Genomic DNA, 23,317 nt, shown 5'->3' on the forward strand with positions numbered 1-23,317 from the left:
CACCAACATCCAAGTCGACCTTGTAGCCAATGGCGTGCGTGTGGATGGTTCCCAGGGTGTGCTCCCCAACCCTGTTGCCGAAGTCCAGCCCGTCGCCAAAGAAGAAAGATGAGCTTATATAACCTGTGGCTTGGACTTTGCCTTCGATGGCGCCAGTTGGATGGAACACAAAGTCCCAGACATAGTCATAGTTGCCCATGGTCGCCACAGAGCGCAAAATCAATGCCGTGGCAGGCAGTCCCCCATAGTAGAGCGGCTGATGCCTGGAGTAATGGCGTCGAAGTGGGGTCCCCGTGGCCTGCTCAAAAACACAGAGGGCATCTGGCGTAACGATGGGCCTTTGCGCTTGAGCGAGAAAGCAAACATCGAGGTAGGTAGCAAAATACGGGCAGTCGACCCCTCGCACGAGGGAGTGTGTGAGCCTCCCAATCCCAAAGTTCCCATCCATGTACCGGGTTGACATCCCGCCAGGGCTGTTGGAGCCATAAACTGACATGGCGTCTTGCACGCTGAGCTCATAGACAATCCTTTGACCACGGAATCGGATGTCAAACAGACGCAGCCCCTTGCTGGTGTCCATCCTGTAGGCAAAGCTCCACAACAAAGAGACAACTTGGTTATTTTTCACACTGTAACGCGGCCCGGAAGGTTCATAATAAAAAGGTCCGGATCCCGTAGGCTGCACTCTGGGTTTCAGAGAGGAAAAATCCCCACCAGCCAGGCCCCTCTTGATCATCTTCACAGGCACGTGGCCTGTAGTGAATTCTCTCTCCAGCTGTACCATGTCTCTGTAGTACCGGCCGTTATAGAACACATCCTTCACTGTCCATTCGTTGATATTCAGGCTGCTGTGATCCAATAGGACCTCCAGCCCGACTGGATGTAAAAAGTAGCCAGTTGCATTCTGGAACAGGACCAGCCAAGTGGCCCGGTCCCCAGATTTCTGTCCGTGAGGGGCTGTGATCATTGCTGCTAGATTGTCCCCATCATAGTTCAATACTTCTTGCATGAAGCTCGGAGCTGTGGGGAGCACCACACTGAACAGGACACGGGTCATCTGCTGATATTCAGCATCGAGCAGGGGCCGACGATAATAGGGTATGCGCCCTCCATACTTTTGCCGAGTCACATCCCGGTGATACGTCAGCTGTGGGAGTGGTCCCACCATATACTCGGTGACGTTTGGCTCCGGCTGGTTTCCAAAATAGACCACAGCCAGTGCCTGCCGCAGGGGACGACTTCCACCGTGGTCCAAGAACAAGAGAGACTCTGCTTTGGGTGGCAGCTGCAAGTCAATGGAATAAATGCAATTATCAGAAGGGCTGGCGTGAGATGCATCTTCCAAACGTACCCCGAGGTTGGACTTCAAGTACAGCATGACCTGGATCAACTCCTCTTGCGTCAGATCAGCAAAGATCCAGCTCTGCTCACTGTGCGAATGCTCCAGGGAGCCTTGGACACGATCATCACACTGAGGAGGTTTCTTATTCGGAAGCAGCAAGATACAAACTAAGGCCAGAACAGCAACCAAGACTAAAAGCAGCCAGAGGAGGACAGTTTTCAGATTCATGTCTGCAGCAGAGGAGTACCAAGGAGCACGGCAGAGGCGTCCCAGTCCCAACTGGATAAAGACAGGGCAAGAGGAGGGTGAGGGAGGAGTCCAGGGGGCTTGCAGAGGGTCAGCAAAAAGGAATCCCTGGGCTTCACGCCTTCGCCCCTTGGCAGAAGCAACCCACGGGAAGAACACCTCTCTCTCCTTGCTGTTTGTTCAGCCCAGCCGGCTCCCTGGGGCTGTCTGCAAAGCCAGAGGTCGGAACACGGATGATGCAGATTCTTGACTACGCACAGGTGGCCTCAGCTACCTGATCCTCGCAAGCTGAAAATGTGCCGAGCGCTGCAAAAATGCTCCCCTTCCCCTTGTAATCACTTGGTGCTCGCACCACAACTTGCCTCGGATCAGCAAACGGGATGCTGCAAAATGCACCAAGTTGCATTCAGAATCTTGGGCCACAGTCCACAAAACCCATAAAAGTAAACTCTCCAGTTATTTGCTTAAAGGGTGACTAACACACAAACACACATACACCAGTTTTTATAAACTGGAATATTGCGACTCCCGGCTTTTCACAAGGAAGACCAGACTTCGTGTAAGACCAAGGAGAGGCTACTTTCCATTAGAGCTACAGTGAGCGCAGCAAAGGAGAGGGATCTCTTTGAGCCACCAAAAGGGTTAAAGTCAGGCAAACACACCTCCAGGTTCTCCGAGCTTCACAGGTTCTCCGAACCCCAGGTTGAGGATCAAGGGCTGGCCTGCGTCACAGGGAATCCAAGAAACTGCTGGTCGAGAGCAGGCGGCATTTTTCCTCTTCCATCAGCCTTTCTGGGGCAAAAAGCGTATGCTGACCTCCCTGTGCAAGAATTCCACCCTGCAGCAACAGGAATGTCTCAAGCCGTCTGTGTCTCCAGTGGGGGAAAGAAAAACACAAACACATCCACCCGGGAGAGACGCGGCTGGCAATTTCCACTCCTGGTTCCAGCCTGCTTCCATCTTGGTTTCCTGAATCCTTTCAACCCTGTCTCCTTCCACAGGTCGTCGCTGTCCCCATATGCCCTGGGTCTGTCTTGGACCAAAATCGCTCCTCTCCATGGCAAGTCCTTCGCTGGACTTGAGTCCTAGGTTGCAGCCTGGTACCGGCTGAGCACTCCTTACCCTGCTCAGACCTCGGCTGCAAGAGAGCATCTCAGCACCCCTCTTTACTTTTAAGGTCTATCCCTTCTGTTTATGAGCACAGCAGAACATTTTAAGGTGGAAGGTAGTGCAATAGACACAAGGGACACCCCGCACACGTCATTGGTCACTCGTTCAGATTTTTAACCCACACAGACTCTGACAGCTCAAATCAGGTAACATATTTTAAGAAGATCATGAACACAAAATGCGCACACTTGAAGCGTAACATGTTTGTTTTGTTTTTAAATAGCTATTTGACAATCACTGGTAAGAAGACTCTTTGTCGTTGTCCCCCCCCACACACACACACACACAGCAAAGTCATGCGTCTCTTCAGAAGAGGCTTAGCCAAGGGTCTGAAGGGGGTCCTGGGGCTGAGGAGCTGTCGCCAAGGCACGGCTGTTAGCATGCTGCTCAGGGGCCCGCAAGCAATCTGTTCCCAGCTGGAAGGCAGGACATGCGGGGGGGGGGGAGCGGTACTCTGTTCTCTGTCCCTAAAGGGACCTCAAGTTGTGGGAGGTTAAAATCAGCACCTGGAGTGTGCGTTGCTGCTTACACAAATGTTGAAGCTTTGCTACAATATGTTCCCAATGACCAGAGGTGGGATCCAGCAGGTTCTCACCAGTTCCCGAGAGGGAGTTACTAATTATTTGTGTGTGCCGAGAGGGGGTTACTAATTGGGTCCGCTTTTCCGTTAGAAATCCCATTAGGTCCAAAAATCATAAAGTCCTGTTGTTTCCTATGTGGCTGGTTAGCGAAGGTCGAAAACGGGATAATTCTCCCTGTTGGGCTGTTTTAAAAACATGTTTTAGAAATGTGGTAAAGTTCCTTGTTTGAAGAAAGCATCCTTCTTTTGATTTCTAGAAACAAAATCAAGTATTTGAAAGTATTAAGTATTTGACAGGCAGTCAGTTAGAGGAGAAGTAGTTGTTTCTGTTGGCAGTAGACGATAGAACTTGCTATAATGAGTTTAAATTATGGACAGAAAGATACCAGCTTTAAACTAGGAACTTTTTTTTACAGTAAGAGTTTTTTACAGTCATAGAGAAATTATTAATGCCCCACCCCCGGAATGCCCAGCCACACCCCCGTCGTGCCCCGCTTAGCCCCATTGGTGCTACACCACTGTTTGAATCCCACCACCATGGGAACCTGTTACTAAAATTTATGGATCCCAACATTGCCAATGACCCATCTTCACTGGCAGGCTGCCTTGCCACCCGTTCCCCTTCAGCTTCCTTTGCACCCATTCCACTTGAGCAACAGGTAAGGGTGTAAATCACTGCCACTGCTCACCTGGCATTTGCAGAGTTGCCTTTACTGAAGAGAAATCCAGGTAGTGAGACCTCCCACTCTCCCTGTTTATTGTCCATGGAGGGCCACTGGGAGGAAGTGCAGCAGCAATATGACATCACTTCCAGCAAACACCAGAAGAGATGTTGCACTGCAGGCTGCCACCATTAAAAAAATCCCCTCTCACCAGTCCTCAGTGGACCAATGCAGCGGCAACCAACTGTTTTGTAGCAAAGAGTGGTTATTTACTATTGGTACTATAGAGTAAGGTGACCAGATGGTCACCTTTGTAAACCGGGATGGGTGGGTAGGCGGGTGGCCGCACATGCTAAGCGCAGAGTCATGGAGCGTGCTGCCTTCTGGGGCACTGCTGTTTCCCGCCCTGTCACAGGGCGGGAAATGGCAGGAAGCCCAGAAGGCAGTGCGCTCCTGCTGCCGCACTGCCTTGCGCCCCAGAAGGCAGTGCAGCAGCCTTCCAAAAATCAGGACAATTGAAATAACCCGCGGGACGCAGGACAAATTGTTTGAAGGCGGGACTGTCCAGCCAAAAGCGGGACGTCTGGTCAACCTACTATAGAGTTGAATAGTAGTCAGTCACTCAAGTCAAGTATTTATTGTTTGAGCCATTGGCTATAACAATTCAGAGACACATGCAGTTAAAACATTTAAATTAAAACAATAACTTAGTTTTACGTTAAAATATAAATTATTTGTATTCGCAATTTCTAAATTAAAATGCCCCATCAAATACTTTCCATGTCAGATGTTTTTGCAGCTTCTTCAGCTAGTCTAAGTTAACCTCCCATACTTTGGAACATCAGTTCAAACAACGCTTTAAATACTTTGCTCGTAATTTCCTAGCCGCCAGGGCAAAGAGAGCCAACTTGTAAGAAACACAGGAATCAATATCAGATAGTAAGAAAATCAGTTTCTCATCATCGGACAAAAAAGCTGTCCTAGGTAGTATTGGCTCCAAAAACCTTTTCCTTATTTCTGAATATAAAGGACAGGAGAGTATGTAATGAAAGAGATCCTCAGGCTCTTGTTTTCCACAGATACAAAAGCGCTGAGAAAATGGTATTCGTGTATATCTACCACTAAGCACTGCTGAAGGCATTGATTGAAATCTAATAGAAGTATGAGTTGAATAGTAGTGAAAAAACATATTCAACAAAATATAATACTTAGAGGAGTGGTACAGGTTGCAAATAATGCATCCGTTGATTTTTTGCTCTCATTCAGTTTTTCAATACATTACAATTAATAAAAATAGAATTGTTTAATACACATATAATCATTTTAATAAGAAAAAGTCTTCTTCTGATCCAATATTTTACTCCTCCAACACAAGAACCCACAGTTAGAGCCTTGGTTCATGTTCAGCACTTCCGCAGAAGTTGACTGGGTTCTCAATAGGCTTGAGCAATACCAAAAATATTTGGTAAAATTCGGATTCAGGTTTATTTGGGCATAAAATTATCCGTTTGCCTGAATTAGACGAATATCATATTTGGTATCCTGAATAATTTGGGTCCGTCTGATTTTTTTGTATTTTGGTGTTTGGGGGGGGTTGGGCTGCTAGGGGTGCATTTTTAATGCTAGCAGCACCAACATTTCAGGATATCTTCTGGAGACTCACTTGATGATACCAACCAAGTTTGGTGATGTGTGGTTCAGGGGGTCCAAAGTTATGGACCCTCAAATGGGGTGCCCCATCCTCCATTGTTTCCAATGGGAGCTAAGAAGAGATGGGGCCCATAACTTTGGACCCCCTGAACCAAACTACACCAAACCTGGGTAGTGTCATCAGGAGAGTCTCTGAAAGGTGCCCTGAAATTTTGGTGCCATTAGCTTTAGAAATGCACCCATGACAGGCACTCCAACATTTCCCCAGATTCTCTGCTCTGAACTGCCCTGGTTCCATTGCAGCCAATGGGGAAATTCTGGGGGTGTAAGCAGGGTGCAAATTTTTCAAGGTAGATGCACAAAGCTTTCAGGGTATCTTCAGGAGACTCTCATGTTGGCACCACCCAGGTTTGGTGAGCTTTGCTTCTTGGGGTTCACTTTTATAGACCCCTAAAAGTGTGGGGCCCATCTCCCGCCGCCGCCAGAAACAAAGGTCACGAAATCTGGGTGGTATCATCAAGCGAGTCTCCTGAAGATACCCTGAAAGTTTGGTGCCCTACCTTGAAAAATGTGCACCCCATAGACACCCCCAGAAATTCCCATTGGCTGCAATGGAGCCACTTCAGAGAAGAGAATCTGCCAGGCTCTTCAGCAAGTTCTATAGTGGAAGAAAGTGATTGTTTTTTCCCACCATAGACTTCAATGGGGCTTGCTGTTATGCCCAGCTGGCTCTGTGCTGGAGATTTTATTTGGGACTCTGAGGGGGGGTGTCTTGCTGTGAGTAGGGGCACCTATTTCCTGCAGGGCTGCTGCTGTGTCTCCTGAAGTTTGGATGGCTGGGCATTCGTTTTGTCAGCATCAGGTTCACCTTCAATTGGATGCCCTCAGCATTTGCCCCTTCTGGTTGGATTTACTATTTTGACACATGAAGGTAAATATTTTCATTGCTGAGAATGACAACGGTGCAACGGGAAACACAGGAGATGAGCGAACAGCCCTGCCAGTGACTCTGAAACAGCAAATTGATTCTGGCCTGTCATGCCGGACAGAGAGCACCGGCCCCTCTCGTAAAGCACTGCCTTTAATCCTGAAGGGGGCAAGCCACCACGGTTGGCAGTGATGCAGAGGCAGAGCTATAAGGGGATGAGGGGTGCACAGCGCACCGCGGGCGTGCCTGGGGTGTGTGGAAAACTGCACTCCAACCCCTTCCCCCACCCCCTGCGCCTCCCCCTGCCCCACGCTTACCGTTGTTTAAAGTAGCCTGGTGGGAACGACACTTCCCAGGAGGCGGGGCTCGCAACGTCTCCTAGGAAGTGTAGTTCCCAACAGGCCGCCATTTTGCCCTAGGCGCCATTTCCACACACACACACCACGCCTCTGCAGTGAAGTCTCTGTGCCCTGGCACGCGCTTTGGACCCGGAGGGTACTGTTTTACCAAGCTCATGTAAAGAACAAAAACAAATAAAGGGTTTAAAAGAATAACAAGCCATAATTAAAATAAACTATATAATAAATCTTGCATGATTTACAAGTGACAGACCTTTCTAAGTAATGCATACTGCTATATACAGTCTTTCTGTCTGCGTTTTGAATGTACTCTTGATTTGTACTTCATAAATGTCTGGTAACGCTCTAGAGCTATTTTAAATGCCTAATAAAGGTTGTTTTTTGTTGTTGTAATATTGCATGAATCAAACTAATGACTGCAATAAAAATATTGGAGATAAGCGAACAGACCCACCAAGGCAAAAAACCGCAATGTACCCGAGGCAAATAGTGTATAAAAGCACACATAAGGTCCCAAAAAGTGTATTCAAATCAGTAAACCATTTCCACAAATATGATCTAGACCAGTGATGGCGAACCTAAGGCACGGGTGCCAGAGGTGGCACTCAGAGCCCTCTCTGTGGGGGTCGAACGACCCTTTGACAGGGGTTGCTGAAGACTCTCTGCATTAGTGTAACAGTGATGATTACGAGAGACTTGAATGAGCATTATTACTTGTATGAACATTTTGAACTCGTATAAGGTGCTAACATATGTTGTCAGTCTAGATCATATTTGTGGAAATGGTTTACTGATTTGAATACACTTTTTGTGACCTTATGTGTGCTTTTATATACTACTTGCCTCGGGTACATTGCGGTTTTTTGCCTTGGTGGGTCTGTTCGCTTATCTCCAATATTTTTATTGCAGTCATTAGTTTGATTCATGCAATATTACAACAACAACCACCTTTATTATGCATTTAAAATAGGCTCTAGAGCGTTACCAGACATTTATGAAGTACAAATCAAGAGTACATTCAAAACGCAGACAGAAAGACTGTATATATATATATATATATATATAAACCTTTAATGGCATAATTAAAACAGCAGCAATATACCAGAAAAATGGCGACCTCAGTGTAATGATACAATCTCCAGTACAGTTATAACCATTTGCTGATGACAGAGCACAAAAGTTGGGGCCAGCGCCTGTGTGAATACACTTCAGGTGCAGAACCACAATCCAACACTGCAGCACTACAATTGATAGATTAATATTATCAATGGGGGGTTTTAACCACGGGTTTAGATATTTATTCCTGGCTAAACTGTGTGTAACGGCAGTGTAATATCAATGGTTGGATTGATTCTTCAGGAGCTGAACCAGTAGGGACAAAATCTTCATTAAAAGGTACCTTCTGTATTCTGCCCTGAGTGGTAGCTGAAGGGAGAATATTAAATCTGGCAAGGGCTGGCTCGGCTGCAATTGGGTTCTAAGACCAAAGGGAAATACTTGACATGGTATATAGGGTTTTAATGGTATACCTAAGTGCAAGGGAGCATGCTTATTAGCTCATATGGTTGATCAGGTGGTGACTATACTCAGATCACAATCTCTTTGATAGTCAGCTTTAGCCGACATTCATTAGAACCAATGCATCCAAGGATAGACCCATTTCATGGATTACTAACAAAGGGACCACCACGGTTTTCAAGGAAAGAAAGAGCCTGGTAGGTAAAGCTTTGTGATACAGCTGTTAAAGCAATAATCAGATCCAGAATTGGAAAGTCATGCACCATGCTCTTTGCATGGAGTAGATGTTGGTTCACCCTCCAAACAGACCGCATATGGGACTGAGGAGGTGTCGGTATACTATAGAGAAAGCATGACTGAACTCTTCTATATCGCAGCTCCATGCTTGTATCCACAGTGGGATTCTCAGATAGTAATTGCATGGTGGTTTTCCTTAGGCATTAAATGTCTTTAATGGCTGCAGGTACAAATTCATGACCTTTGGTGCTGGTAATAATGCTATAATGGCTCCTGGTAACTAAAGTTTGCTTGATCTAATGGCCACTTGGGTAACCCAAGAGGGAGTTATAATTAAAGTGGGGAGCGACCCAGGTGTATTTAAAATGTTTGACCTGTTCAAGCTGTTCACATTTATTACCAACTAAATGGTCTCCCAAGAACAAGTAAAAACCATTATTTTGACTTTGCAAAATTAAGCCGCCAGGTTATTATGACTACAATATTCAACACAGCTGCCAGTAAGCCTAAGCCAGCTTTGTAACGGGAGAGTAATATAGCCATCAGCATACAAAGTAAGCAGTATGGTCATATGATTCAAAGAGGGTAGCAAAGGAGAATCCTCCATCAAAAGGCCGATCACTTAAAAAAAAGATTAAATAGGGTTAGCCAAAGCACACCCCTGTTTGACACCCCTGTTAATTGGTATATATGACTATATACCATCAGGAGAGCATTTGGACTTTGACAGGGTAGTGTCATGATGTAGTGGCCATTACTAGTGTAAGTAGCCTCTGTCAATTCCTTGAGCTAACAAGTTTTCCATAGTAGATCTCTGGAGACAGAGTCAAATGCCCCTTTAAGTCCAAAAGGCCAAATAGGGATGATTTTATCTGCCATTGGTGTATTTTTTTAGACGAGTCCCAAGGGATCAAACAATGATCTAAAGTAGATTTCCACAAGGAAATCCCATTTGTTCTGGGGCTACTGATTTGCTTGTAATCCATGAAGAGGAGTTTCTATTGTGCAAATATTTTGCATATACCTTTACATGATACTAAACCAATCGGATCGGTAATTGAAGGGAGCAAAAAATCTCCTTTGAAGACAGGGAATTATAATCAAGATGGGTCCAATCTGATGGGTACAAGAGCTTCGTTTGATTAACGGATGTAAAAAAGAGCTGCTAAATCGGGACCACCAGTCAACAAAGTTCTTAAATAACTCTTGGGAACTCCTTGCCTGGTCCTGAGCCCTTGTGGTCCTTAATTCTATGCACAATTTCAATGACCTCTCTTCTGCACAGACAGGGGGCCACTCTGACCGTCGCTTATGTAGGCAGAAACATGCAAATTTTAGGAAAATGAAGGGTCCTATTAAAACATCATCAAGGGCGCATTTCTGCCAGATATGACTGGGTATACAAGCTATGGAAACTAAGTGAACCTGAATCATTGGATACAAGGGACCAAACCTTGAGTCGCAGCCATTGCCTGTACAAGTTGGGTTCCCAGTGATCATTTAGTAGTATCAATTCTACGCTCTTTGAGAATTTCATGAAGTTGGTTCTTTAGGGAGAAGTGCATAAAAATCTTGCAAGCTACTACAGGAGGTATCTCTAAAGATTGTATGTCTCCGTAAGAGTCAGCTGGTGCGATAGTATCTATCATTTAAGTATCTAGGTCATGTCGACTTCTTGATTTGGTTCTTTTCACATGACTGGTGGTCGTAGTAGTGGCAATAATCTCCTGCGTTAGCTCTTCAAATGTGCGTAAAATTTAATTATGCAATTGTGATGCACTGAAGAAGATGTCATTGTTCGAAAACGCCATTTAGCGCGCAAAACATTCTGCTTCAGGTTTGTGCTTCGTGCTCGGAATATAGCGCTCCCATTGGAACCATTGCCCTTGTTCTGTGCCTTCTACAATTACACTGCTGACTTCTAATTGAACACACCTGACTGTTGTAAGCACCTGGTTATTTCAAACAGTGATGAAATAATAGGCTCTAGAGCAGTGGTTCTTAACCTTCCTAATGCCACAACCCCTTAATACACAGTCTCTCATACAGGTGACCCCAACCCCAACACATTTGTCCATTTTACAGATGTGGAGCAACACTCTGGTGCAGGAGAGTCTCTAGCAACCCCCCTGTCAAAGGGCTCTGCCTGACCTCACAGAGAGGGTTCTGAGTGGCTACAATTCCTCTGGCACCTGCCTTAGGGTTTCATCACTGGTCTAGATCATATTTGTGGAAATGGTTTACTGATTTGAATACACTTTTTGGGACCTTATGTGTGCTTTTATACACTATTTGCCTCGGGTACATTGCGGCTTTTGCCCTATAGTCCTGTTCACATTCCACATTTTTACAGTAAAATACTAGTTTGATCTATGCAATATTACAAACAACAAAACAACCTTTATTATGGGTGCACTTCTTAAAGGGCTAGCTCTTGTTTTACTTGATATTTCTCATGGAAGTACAACCCTATAGTATATCTAAAACGCAGACAGAAAGACTGTATATAGCAGCATGCATCACTTTGTGTTATTCGTCACTTGTAAATCATGCAAGATTTATTATATAGTCTATTTTAATTTATGTATTTGTTATTCCTTTTAAACCCTCTATTTGTTTTTGTTCTTGGCATGAGCTTGGTGTTGAAAACAGTTCCTCCGGGTTCAAAGCGCGTGCACAGGGCACAGAGGACTTCTAACTGGTAGAAGCGCGGTGTGTGTGTGTGGAAATGGCGCTTAGGGGTCGAGGTTTGTTGGGAACCACACTTCCTAGGGAGACGTTATGCGCCCCCCGCCTCCTGGGAAGTGGCGTGCCCTGCAATGGAAGCCACTTTAAACAACGGTAAGCGTGGGGCAGGGGGAGGCAAGTGAGGGGGGCGGGGGAAGGCAGCAAGGAGTGTAGTTTCTACTTCACACCCCTTTGGGAGGGCACGCCCAAGGTGCGCCTTTGGCAAGCAACCCCCCCATCCCTCCTTTGATGCAGGCTCCTGTCTCCTCCTGCATCACTGCCAACCGTGGTGGCTTGCCCCCTTCAGGATTAAAGGCAGTGCTTTACGAGAGGGGCCGGTGCTCTCTGTCCGGCATGACAGGCCGGAATCAATTCACTGTTTCAGAGTCACTGGCAGACAAGCCAAACCCAGCTGCAGGGATGCATGCCGTATTTTTGTTTTAACCACCACAGGCAGGGTGACTTGGCTGCCTTATGAGAAGGAGTAAACGAGCGAGTCAGGAGCTCTCTTGGCACGCTGTGCCATTCTTCCTCACTGCCACAGAGGAAAAAGAGAAGTGGTGAAATTAGACTCTAGGAGGGCAGCACACTGTGCCAAATTCCCAGCTCCAGCCATGCCTGACGTGAAAGAGCATTGCTGTGTAAGGCAGGAAGATATTTGCGGTTTTGCAAGAGGTGCCGTCATTGGGTGAAAAGACTGAAGTTACAAACAAGTGTTATGGGTAGAAAACTTTTCTGCTGGAACAAGAAACTGGGCAGGAGGAAGAAGAAGAAGAAGAAGAAGAAGAAGAAGAAGAAGAAGAAGAAGAAGAAGAAGAAGAAGAAGAAGAAGAAGAAGAAGAAGAAGAAGAAGAAGAAGAAGAAGAAGAAGAAGAAGAAGAAGAAGAAGAAGAAGAAGAAGAGGAGGAGGAGGAGGAGGAGGAGGAGGAGGAGGAGGAGGAGGAGGAGGAGGAGGAGGAGGAGAAGAAGAAGAAGAGGAAGAGGAAGAGGAAGAGGAAGAGGAAGAGGAAGAGGAAGAGGAAGAGGAAGAGGAAGAGGAAGAGGAAGAGGAAGAGGAAGAGGAAGAGGAGAAAGAAGAAGAAGAGGTGGAGGAGGAGGAGGAGGAGGAAGAGGAGGAGGAGAAGAAGAAGAAGAAGAAGAAGAAGAAGAAGAAGAAGAGGAAGAGGAAGAGGAAGAGGAAGAGGAAGAGGAGGAGGAGGAGGAGAAGAAGAAGAAGAGGAGGAGGAGGAGGAGGAGGAGGAGTTTGGATTTATATCCCCCCTTTCTCTCCTGCAGGAGACTCAAAGGGGCTTACAATCTCCTTTCCCTTCCCGCCCTCACAATAAACACCCTGTGAGGTGGGTGGGGCTGAGAGAGCTCGGAAGAACTGTGACTAGCCCAAGGTCACCCAGCTGGCGTGTGTGGGAGTGCCCAGGCTAATCTGAATTCCCCAGATATCCTTCCACAGCTCAAGCGGCAGAGTTGGGAATCAAGCCCGGTTCCTCCAGATCAGAGTGCACCTGCTCTTGGCCACTGCTCTCAGCCACTACGCCACTGCTGCTCCTTAAAGAAACAATTAATCTAGGCCCAAAGATTCAATTGTGATCTTCTCTCCTGGCTCATAGCAAGTAGGTGCCTCCACAACCATAGTACAACCAGGATAAGCACAGAGAGAGTGAACTGTCTATGCACAGAGGTCATAATGGAATAGTAAAATGGAACAATATGCAGGGCACCAGTTATAGAATTCCCCCGGGTGGCTCCACAAACTGGTTCGGGCAAAACCAACTGCAAGTCAGGCTCAGTTTAAACATGGGATTAATTTGTTTGCTAAATGCTCAGCAGATGCCGTTCTTCAAAGAAAGATCAACAGCACGATCTGCCCTGCTGAGAGTGCTGGTTAGACAGATTAGCAGCCAAGAGGAAGGAGAGTCATTAGGACACAAAAAATTAGAATTGCACCTTTTATCTTCCCTTCTTTGTTCTCTTCTGTTAGATTATTTCCTTGGGCAGAGAGAAGAAATAGAAACCAGCTGAAATCATATGAAGGTACTTCTTAGAATCAGGCAAGTAAGTAAGAAAGAAAGAAAGAAAGAAAGAAAGAAAGAAAGAAAGAAAGAAAGAAAGAAAGAAAGAAAGAAAGAAAGAAAGAAAGAAAGAAAGAAAGAACGAAAGAAAGAAAGAAAGAAAGAGAAAGGCCGCTTCCTCGCATCGGGCCAAAAAATGGCGGCCTGGAAACGGGTAAAACGCCGCACCTAGGTCATTGCCGTTCAGACACAGGCGGCGCTGCTGAAACGCAGCAGCCGCCGAATCTGGCTCCCCTTCCACCTCCCTCAGGGCGGCTGCCAGGTCGTTCTCAAAAACACCCCTTTAGCAGCAGCTTTGAGAAAAAACAGCATGTTCCCCTGCAGCACCGCCTGGAACACGTTTGTTTCCCCCTTCCCTTGTTTACTCAGCCTAACTCGTTGTCACAGCCTGCTGTCTTCCTAAGCCCTGCCCACACTGTCCTCTGACCCCTGGAGGTCGGAGGGCAGCGTGGGCGGGGCTTAGGAAGACAGCAGGGCAACGACGGGACAAGGGCAAGTAAGCGAGGGACAGGGAAGAGGCGGCTCCATGCGGAGCCGCCTCTCCTGCGCCGGCCTCTGCTGGGGCCGCTCGCGATGTTTATGCGTATCGGTTTCTGCACCCCCACGCCGGCAGAATTCTTGCCGGCGTGAGGGCGCCCAGAGGCCTGTGTGGAAAGGGCCAGCAGAAAGAAAGAAAGAAAGAAAGAAAGAAAGAAAAGAAAGAAAGAAAGAAAGAAAGAAAGAAGGGATCCAGGAAGTTCTCACCAGTTCCCGAGAGTGGGTTACTAATTATTTGTGTGTGCCGAGAGGGAAGGTTACTAATTGGGAAAGCTTTGCCATTAGGAATTCCAGAAGGAAAAGAAGGATCAAGAAGTAAAGAAAGAAAGAAAGAAAGAAAGAAAGAAAGAAAGAAAGAAAGAAAGAAAGAAAGAAAGAAAGAAAGAAAGAAAGAAAGAAAGAAAGAAAGAAAGAAAGAAGTGGTGTGAACCTGCTGAATCCCACCACTGCCTATACCCCATTAATAAGAGAGCGCGAGAGATGGCAGCACCAGCTGGAGGAAACTGCAAAAACATTACTGGTGAAGAGGGAAATGTATCTGTTGACACTTGGTGACCCCCAGGCATTTTGTCTCTGCTTCCTAAGGGGGATCTGCGTAGTAACATTGCCAGGTAGTTCCCCCAGCAGCTAAGCTTCAGACCGTTGCAAATTTCCCTGTTGAGAGTCTAGAAGCTTTGGAACAACCCACAGCATAAAAATACACCATTACCTCTGAAAGGCAAGCTGCATCTCAGCTGCAAAGATGGAGGTAGGCTGGGTATCCCTTCTCATCTAGGCCTCTTACCAACGGGATGCCTAGACCCCCACCCAACACTGATTTGCATCCCAGCCTATAGAGAAAAAGGCCAAGAGCTGCCTGGAAGATCCTTCTTGCCCTGGGAAGGGAGGGAGCCTTGTTTCTGGGGCAGAAAGTTGGAAGCCTACCTAAATAAAATATACCTTCACAGTTTTCCCTTGCCAGTATGGCAACACTATTATTGCACAGTCCCCACACATATACCGCACTTGGGGTTGTTACAGCGCAGTGCCCATTGTTACAGCATAGTCTCCCTCAGACAAATCAGAAAACAACACTTACCACCAACGTCCAAGTCCGCTTTGTAATGAATATTGTGAGTGTGCATGGTTCCCAGCGTAAATTCCTGGACTCGGTTCCCGAAATCCGCGGCATCATCGAAGAAGAACGAAGAAAAAAAATATCCAGTAGCATGTATCTTGACGCCAACCGCTCCATTTTGATGAAACACAAAATCCCAGACATAGTCATAGTTCACCATTGTAGAAATGGCCCTGAAGACCAGAACGGAATCAACCAGCCCTCCATAAAATTTAGGGTCCGACTGGTCATAATGGCGCCGTATCGGAATCGCAGCATTTTGCTCAAAGATACAGATAGAGTTTTGGCGGGTGATAGGTAATGCAGACTCATGCATATAGTGCCTATCCAAGTACGTAGCTAGGTAAGGACAATCCACTCCCCGGGTGAGGGTGACGGCATCTCTCCCAAGGGCAAAACCTAGGTCCATGTAAATGGCATCCATTGTCGCTGGACTATTGGACCCATAGAGGGAAGCGGCATCTTGCACACTTAACTCATAGGCTATCCTCTCACCTTCAAACCTAACGTCAAAGAGCCGTGGTCCTCTGTTCACTTCCATTCCAAACGCAAAACTCCAAGACATGAAGGTGACCTGGTTGTCCCTGACGCAGTAGCGGGGACCGCGGGGCTCGTATTGCAAAGGGCCTGGCCACTCTGGCGGGACTCTTGGTTTCAGCGATGAGAACCCCCCGTCATGAGGAGCCTTCTTCACCTTGGCCACTCGAACTCTTCCCTCGTTGAACTGTCTTTCAAGGTCTTCCATGTCCTCAAAGTACTGTCCATTGTAGAACACATTCAGAACTTTCCACTGAGAAGTATCCAAGCTGCTAATATCCACCTCCAGCTCCAGTCCAACAGGATGTGAATACGAACCAGATACATTCTGGAAATGAGTCATCCACACATTTCTGTCTCCTGATTTAAATCCCGGCGGGAGACCAGGAAGCAGAAAAAAGTCATTCTCGTTATAATCAAATACCTGGCGCATAAAGTTTGGAGCTTTAGGATATTCCTCGCGCATAAAGAGAGTATTGATTATGTCTCGGTCACGACCTGAAAGAAATCTTCGGTAATATGGTAGCTTCCCTCCATACTTCTCAACTGTGATGTCTTGATGATATGTTGGCTTTGGAAGAGGACCCACTACATATTCAGTGATATTTGGATCCTCTTCATTTCCAAAATTGACTACAGCGAGAGCTTGTCGTTGGGGTCTTCTGCCTTGGTGGTCCAAGAATGCCAGCACCTCCGCTTTGGGGGGAAAATGAAGGTTGATTGAATAAATGCAATTGTCGGATGGCATGGCTTCAGGGGGCTCCACTTCCAATCCAAGCAATTTGCGGGTTGTCTCCGTTTGCGGCATTTCTTTGACTCCCAGGCAACTCGGTCCAGAGTTAGGTCAGCAAAGACTGAGCTGTGTCCATCTTGGCCTCCCTTCCCTGAGCACCTTAATTCCGGTGTTATCTCACAAACAGGGGGGCTTCTCTCGTCTTGCTTGGAATATCCAGCCTATGAGGAAAGCCGTTGCTGTGCATATAGCTAGGAGGGCACAAACCAGTTTCCAGTTCATTTTCAGCATCGTAGGTTCTTGGGGTTTGTAGCGCAGTTCGGAGAACGCAGACTGAAGCGGTACTTAGGGTGCGAAATGAAGATAAAGCCTGAATTTGGGGAGGAGACCTCATGTGTGAATGAGTTTCACACCTCTATATTTTTCTTGCTCTGGCATGTTCCTCCCAGTCAGCATTTCTCAAAAACCTTGAACAAAGACATCAACAGTGCCTTTCCACCTTCAAATACTCCTTAGACAAGTTCAAAAGCACCTTGTAATGAGTTATGGGATACATGCCTAGATAACATCTAAAGTAGACTTAAGTGCATCAGATATAGGTGATGCCAGGTACAGGGAAACTTTATCTCCAGGAAGAAGTTTTGTGGGAATTCCTTCAAAATTAAGTTTCTGTAACCTGGGCAACCTGTAGGTCACGTGACCTTTGCATGTGTGGAGGAGAGCTGAGAGTTAGGTCGCAGACCCTTAAGCCAACAAATGAACTGTGAGTTATTGCTCAGTAGAATTTATTGACTAGGCATCGAAGCTCTAGAAAAGTCAGTCCTGCTGAAGCTAGCATTCACAGTCCCCTTTATCCCCAAAGCAAGCCCCCCTCCCATTTTCTAAAGAAGTTGTGAAAAACAATCTTTGGAGCTAAGGTGCCCCAAGGTCGCAAGCAGATAGTAGTAGAGAACTACATGGCTTCCTGACCCAAGAGACAACAGATGTAACTCTTTTTCTCACGGGACCAGGGTGTCAGGGGAAAGCCTAGTTATCTACAAAGCATGTGAAGCCATAAAGGAAAAATCAAGGAAAGAATACCCCAAATGGCAGTGGTTTCATATAGCAGACTGGTTACATATATCTTTCAGCAGCATTGATGAGTTGTTTCAAGCAGTTACGTTGCATTAGGAATGCATCTCAGTCACAGAGATTCTATCCCCCAGGCATTAGAAGAAGAAGAAGAAGAAGAAGAAGAAGAAGAAGAAGAAGAAGAAGAAGAAGAAGAAGAAGAAGAAGAAGAAGAAGAAGAAGAAGAAGAAGAAGAAGAAGAAAGGAGGAGAAGGAGAAGGAGAAGGAGAAGGAGAAGGAGAAGGAGAAGGAGAAGGAGAAGGAGAAGGAGAAGGAGAAGGAGAAGGAGAAGGAGAAGGAGAAGGAGAAGGAGAAGGAGGAGGAGGAGGAGGAGGAGGAGGAGGAGGAGGAGAAGGAGGAGGAGGAGTTTGGATTTCTATCCCCCCTTTCTCTCCTGTAGAAGACTCAAAGGGGCTTGCAATCTCCTTGCCCTTCCCCCCTCACAACAAACACTCTTAAGGGTCTCTCCCCCCTCCCTTAGGTCGGTGAGGATATTGCAGCGGAATGCCTTTATTAAACGAGGGGCCCGAACCTTATCCACATCAACCGATTCGTTGAAACCAGCTGGGTAATGGGTCAAAGAGACCAGGTAGTTGAGTTGCCCCCTAAAGACTTATGAATCCATGATAGAATCCACTTTGTGATGAATCCCTTCTCCAATCCACTTGGGAGGGGGTGCAGCTAATCTTGGACGAGAACGATCCGCCAGGAGTGCCTTTTTCAGTAGGCTGCAATGGAACACGGGGTGTACAGCATGTAAGTTTTTAGGCAGCTCCAACACCTTAAACGGCCCTAATTTCTGGCTCCCCTGCAGCCCTCAGAGGTTGTGGGTGGACAGATGTGCAGAATCCCCCACCCTGTACGACACCGTCAGCCGCTTTTTTTGTCCGCATGCTTTTTATTGCTTCCGTTGGCCCTCTTTAACAAATCTTGGATCATTTCCCAAGAATGCTACAAGTTTGTGATGCTCACTTGTAAATCACAGGCCCATCCACTGCCACTGCAGGAATGGTTTACCCTCCTGTCCATACACTATGGCATAGGTGTCAAACTCGCGGCCCTCCAGATGTTATGGACTACAGTTCCCATAATCCTCTGCCAGGATGGGAACTGTAGTCCATAACATCTGGAGGGCCACGAGTTTGACACCTGTGTACTATGGGGAAGAGGCTCTTGCCCATGCTGTGGTGCACCATGTTATTGAATGCAAATTTAGCAAATGGTAGTAAATCAACCCAGTTATCCTGATGGTAGTTAACATAACACCTTAGGTATTGTTCCACCCCCAGCAATTTCAAACATTGCTTCGAGAAGATACTATCCCCCTGACACTGAGTGAATGAAAGAGTGACTATCAGAGTGAAGGCAGTCTGAAGATCCAGGCCAGGGAACACAATTGCGCAGATGCCCTCCACCTTTGGGCTGGTGAAAAGTAGACTTGTACGCTTTAGGTCAGTAAAAAGTCACGGAAACCAAGGCAAAAGACAAGTGTCGGAAATGTTTCAGAATCATCTGTGACTCAAGAGTCCACTATAGCCAGTCATGGGACTGTGTAGTAGGATCACCCCACTAAGTCATGAGACCCAAACTGATGGGTACCAAAGATGATCATTGAAGTCGTTACGACGACGCAATGAAGAGACGAGACGCAGGAAGTCGGTGGAGAGAAGCCAGCGGCTAATCTAGCTGATCTGGCTAGTCTGCCGAGCTGGGGTCCCTGGCACCTTTATTAAGGGTTTGGGTAAGGCGGGAGAGTGGGAGAAAGTTGCGCAATTCATGACTCAGCGGAGGGTTGAGTACGTGCAGGGAGAAATGTTCCTGTCTGGGTCGAATCCACATTCAGGCATCTTGTGACCCTGGTGTCTGGGGGATCTCGTGATGTTCGTATGTGTAAGCCCAGGAGGGGACAGATGGTGCAGGCATTCCTGTGCACTTTCTGAAGCTCTACTGGGTTCGCTAACGCACCCCTACAGACCATGTATGGCAAGACACCCTGACAAGAGGACCGACGGCCTAAGATGGAGGAGAGACGCCCCTTGACGATCTCTCCTGATAGATCGGCCTCAACAGCCTGGCCCGGCCAGCCATTGGGGTGAGGTTGAGCATTCTCGCGGTTAGGACAAGAGGTAGAGTCTGATCACCTGTGCCCGGCATCCCCGCAACCACCCAATCCCCGTCTCACAGACCTAAGCCATTCTTTACATTTCAACAAAACAATCTTTCATGCTGAATGTCTCCATTACACATGGGAGTGACCATCATCCAAGGCAGTAGACGGTCTTACATTAAACATTTCATACTACACATAGGAGCCTTTTCCGGGGTTCCCCATATCCCCCCATTTAAAAAGTAGAAGGCAGTGATGGCGAACCTTTTTGAGACCGAGTGCCCAAATTGCAACCCAAACCCCACTTATTTATCGCAAAGTGCCAACCTGGCAATTTAACCTGAATGCTGAGGTTTTAGTTTAGAAAAAACCGGTTGGCTCCCTCTTCCTCCGCCCCACCCGCTCGAGCAGGGGCCAGTCTGCTCTAGCCTCCAGCAAGTCCTGAGCGCACCGCTCTGTGCCTCTGTAGCATCTCTGTCTCCTCTGCGCCCCATGCTCTAAGCAGCAGCTACCTGGAGCATATTGTGGCATTCAGGCCCGCCAGTCGAAGTCCTCCCTAAGCAGCTCATTGCCAAGGGAAGGCGTAGACATGTCGCTCTTCAGTGGCCCAAGCCAGCCTAGATGTGGGGGGGGATGATTTTCTGCCCCCCCCCACATGATGAACTCTGTGTGCGCATGCCCACAGAAAGGGCTCCGAGTGCCAACTCTGGCACCCGTGCCTTAGGTTCGCCATCACTGGTCTAAGGACATTTCCAGGCTACACTTTTTGTGTGGGTGGGAAAATGGTCTTAATCAGCATTTTACTTATTTTTTTAAAAAAATTCATACTCTTTTTTCCCCAGGGCTCCCCGGAATTCTTCAATTCAGAAAATTCTTGGGGGAAGGGTTTTTTAATGAATTTGCTTGAGCATTTTTATCTCTATTCCAAATAAAACAAAAGAGGCTTATGTAGGCAGAAAAAGTGAGAAGACATGGGCAGAATCTTGATTAAGTTAAAATCCTAAATGGGTAATAAATGGACTTAGGAAAATACAAACCCAAAGGAAAAGAAAACATACCCAAATCAGACCAGCTAAACATTCCTAGTATAATGCCGTGCGTGCAATGCGCGCATGCATATAAGGGTATATATGCAAGGCAGGTGTGTGTGTGGTGCAGCCTGTCTCCTCATCCTGCCCACATGGATAAGAACCCAACAAAGAGACAAGAGGGACCCTGCTCTTTATTACTGCGTTTAATTTGCTGAAACTAGGATCCTACTATGTCATTATGGCAAAATGTAATGTGTCATCTCATGTTAATACTCACTCTTTGCTTCAGTCCTGTTTTACGTTTCTGACTGTTTCTACAACCTTAATTTTATTGTGTTGTATTTGATGATCCCATCCTGTCAATTATATTGACAACTCCGGCACTTTCCATGCCATTCCTCACCCCACAGCAGAGGCGGAGCAAAGGGAAAATGCGCTCGGGGCTCACGCGCACCCTGAGCCCCTTCCACGGCACCACCCACCCTGAACACCCCCACCATGCCCTGGCCATGCCTCCATCGTGGCTCCACCCTGGGCATCGCGACCCCCCACCCCATTGGAGCTACGCCACTGCCCCACAGTGCCTTCGCAGTGGGGTGTCCTCGTATTCCCTCATTTACATGTGAGAAGGTGCCCCCAAGCCCTCTGTGTGGCCATTTCTGGGTCGCTTCCAGACCAGCCAAGAATAAAAAATTCTTATTCTAAGGAAATGTCCTTAGAAGGAAATTCTAAGGAAATGTCCTTAGACCGGTGAGCCTTCCCCCGGAGGGAGGAGGGCTCACCGCCCTGAGCCCTCCGGGGGAGGGCGGTATATGAATATAATAGATAAATAAATAAATTATATTGATATTGTGCAGCCTGCTACCATTCTTTTTGTCTTTTTAGGGAAAAGCCGGCCATCATAAGAACATAAGAACAAGCCAGCTGGATCAGACCAGAGTCCATCTAGTCCAGCTCTCTGCTACTCGCAGTGGCCCACCAGCCCATCAATCCCTGCGAGGAGTGCGGGGGGGGAGTGGCGGAAGACTGTCTATAAATTTGAAAGGAGAAAAAGTTTACAACATCCACGGTGTTTACAACATCCAAATTTTACAACATCCATGGTGGTAGGTTTATTCCAGTAGCGTTAAAGGTATTCGGTGCTAAGGTGGCTCAGTACCTTTTGTACGGTATTCCCATCTGGATCCAAGCTTGGCATCAGAATTTGGAACGAGTTCAATCAAATTTCCTGTACAAGTTATTTGGGAGCCCACGTTGTGTCCCCTACAGTGTCCTCTGCTTGGAATCAGGACAGCACTTACTTGAAACTATGGCATGGGCTGTAACATTTAAGTTTTGGTTGCGTGCAGTGGTGGGATCCAAAAATTTTAGTAACAGGTTCCCATGGTAGTAGGATTCAAACTGTGGCGTAGCACCAATGGGGCTGGGCCAGCCACGACGGGGGCATGGCCGGGTATTCCTGGGCGGGGCTGTGGCAAGGACGCAACCGCTGCGCCTGTCGTTGGGCGGGAAAGGAATGCACGCAGGCGCAGGCTGCCACGCACGCCGGGGCACCTCCTGCTAGACTGCTTCAAGTTCTGCGCGCTACTGCTGAGAGGAGGGGCGTAACTAAGGCAAAAATCACGGGGCAAAATCACCAATGAGTCACCCCCTCTCGGCACACACAAATAATTCACCACCAAGGAGATCTACCACCGGCTAAAGACAAGACTATATGACTTGGAATATCCATCTCCCCTGAGTACAGCGCAAAGCTCTTGCTCCCTACTACACCTTGGGATTATTCCCCAGAAATCAAGCCTAGCTGTATATCTGGACCAACTAGTTGACTAAAAGAATAGATGGGTCATAACCAGAGCAAGGTGTAACTCCTTCCCCTCAGTTTTCCTCCAAGGTCGCTTTCTCAACATTCCACAAAATGAACGCCGTTGCCAATACCGTCCCCGTACATCAGATTCAATCTGTCATTTTTTGTTGTATTGCTCGAAGTATAACAACATTAGAATTGATTTGTGGGCTACTTTCAGACAACATAAAAATGTTTAAGCTCCTGAATACAGAAGCAGTTGCCGTATTCTTAAGGCATGTTTTATTGATTGTGTAACAGAGAATGATTTTCTATTGCATCTGGACATTCTTGATGTTCTCTCAATTTTATGCCTAATAAAGGTTTTGGAATTGGAATTGGAACAGTATAATGCAGGGGTCTTCAAACTATGGCCCTCCGGATGTTCATGGACTACAATTCCCATCAGCCCCTGCCAGCATGGCCAAGTGGTAGGGTTTATGGGAATTGTAGTCTATGAACATCTGGAGGGCCATAGTTTGAAGACCCCTGGTATAATGGAACCATATGCAGGGCACCAGTTATAGAACTCCCCCGGGTTGTTCCACAAACTGGTTCGGGCAAAACTAACCGAAAGTCAGGCTCAGCTTAAACAAGGGATTAATTTGTTTGTTAAATGCTCAGCAGATTCCGTTCTTCAAAGAAAGATCAACAGCCCGATCTGCCCTGCTGAGATCGCTAGTTAAACAGATTAGCAACAGCCGCAGGTGCAGGGAGGGCCTCTAAAGTACCAAAAAAAAAAAAAATTTCAGGGAGCTTTCGTAATCCCTTTATCTTCCCTTGTTTGTTCTCCTCTGCTAGATTATTTCCTTGG

The 23,317-nt window shown here is 46.9% G+C and overlaps 2 protein-coding genes across 2 annotated transcripts in view; both read right to left on the reverse strand.

Annotated features, from left to right (window-relative positions):
* LOC125445251 (membrane primary amine oxidase-like) overlaps positions 1 to 2,411 on the reverse strand; it is a 32,422-nt gene extending 30,011 nt beyond the window's left edge. Inside the window, exon 1 of the mRNA XM_048518213.1 lies at positions 1 to 2,411. Coding sequence (XP_048374170.1) covers positions 1 to 1,570 — 1,570 coding nt within the window. The 5' untranslated portion in view covers positions 1,571 to 2,411.
* LOC125444857 (primary amine oxidase, lung isozyme-like) overlaps positions 2,316 to 23,317 on the reverse strand; it is a 26,468-nt gene continuing 5,466 nt past the window's right edge. Inside the window, exons 4-6 of the mRNA XM_048517584.1 lie at positions 17,379 to 17,406; positions 15,101 to 16,469; positions 2,316 to 2,380 (exon numbers count right to left, since the gene is read on the reverse strand). Coding sequence (XP_048373541.1) covers positions 2,316 to 2,380; positions 15,101 to 16,469; positions 17,379 to 17,406 — 1,462 coding nt within the window. The remainder of the gene's footprint in view (positions 2,381 to 15,100; positions 16,470 to 17,378; positions 17,407 to 23,317) is intronic.

The sequence above is a fragment of the Sphaerodactylus townsendi genome, linkage group LG15 (assembly GCF_021028975.2).
Source record: "Sphaerodactylus townsendi isolate TG3544 linkage group LG15, MPM_Stown_v2.3, whole genome shotgun sequence".
In the NCBI taxonomy this organism is placed as follows: domain Eukaryota; kingdom Metazoa; phylum Chordata; class Lepidosauria; order Squamata; family Sphaerodactylidae; genus Sphaerodactylus; species Sphaerodactylus townsendi.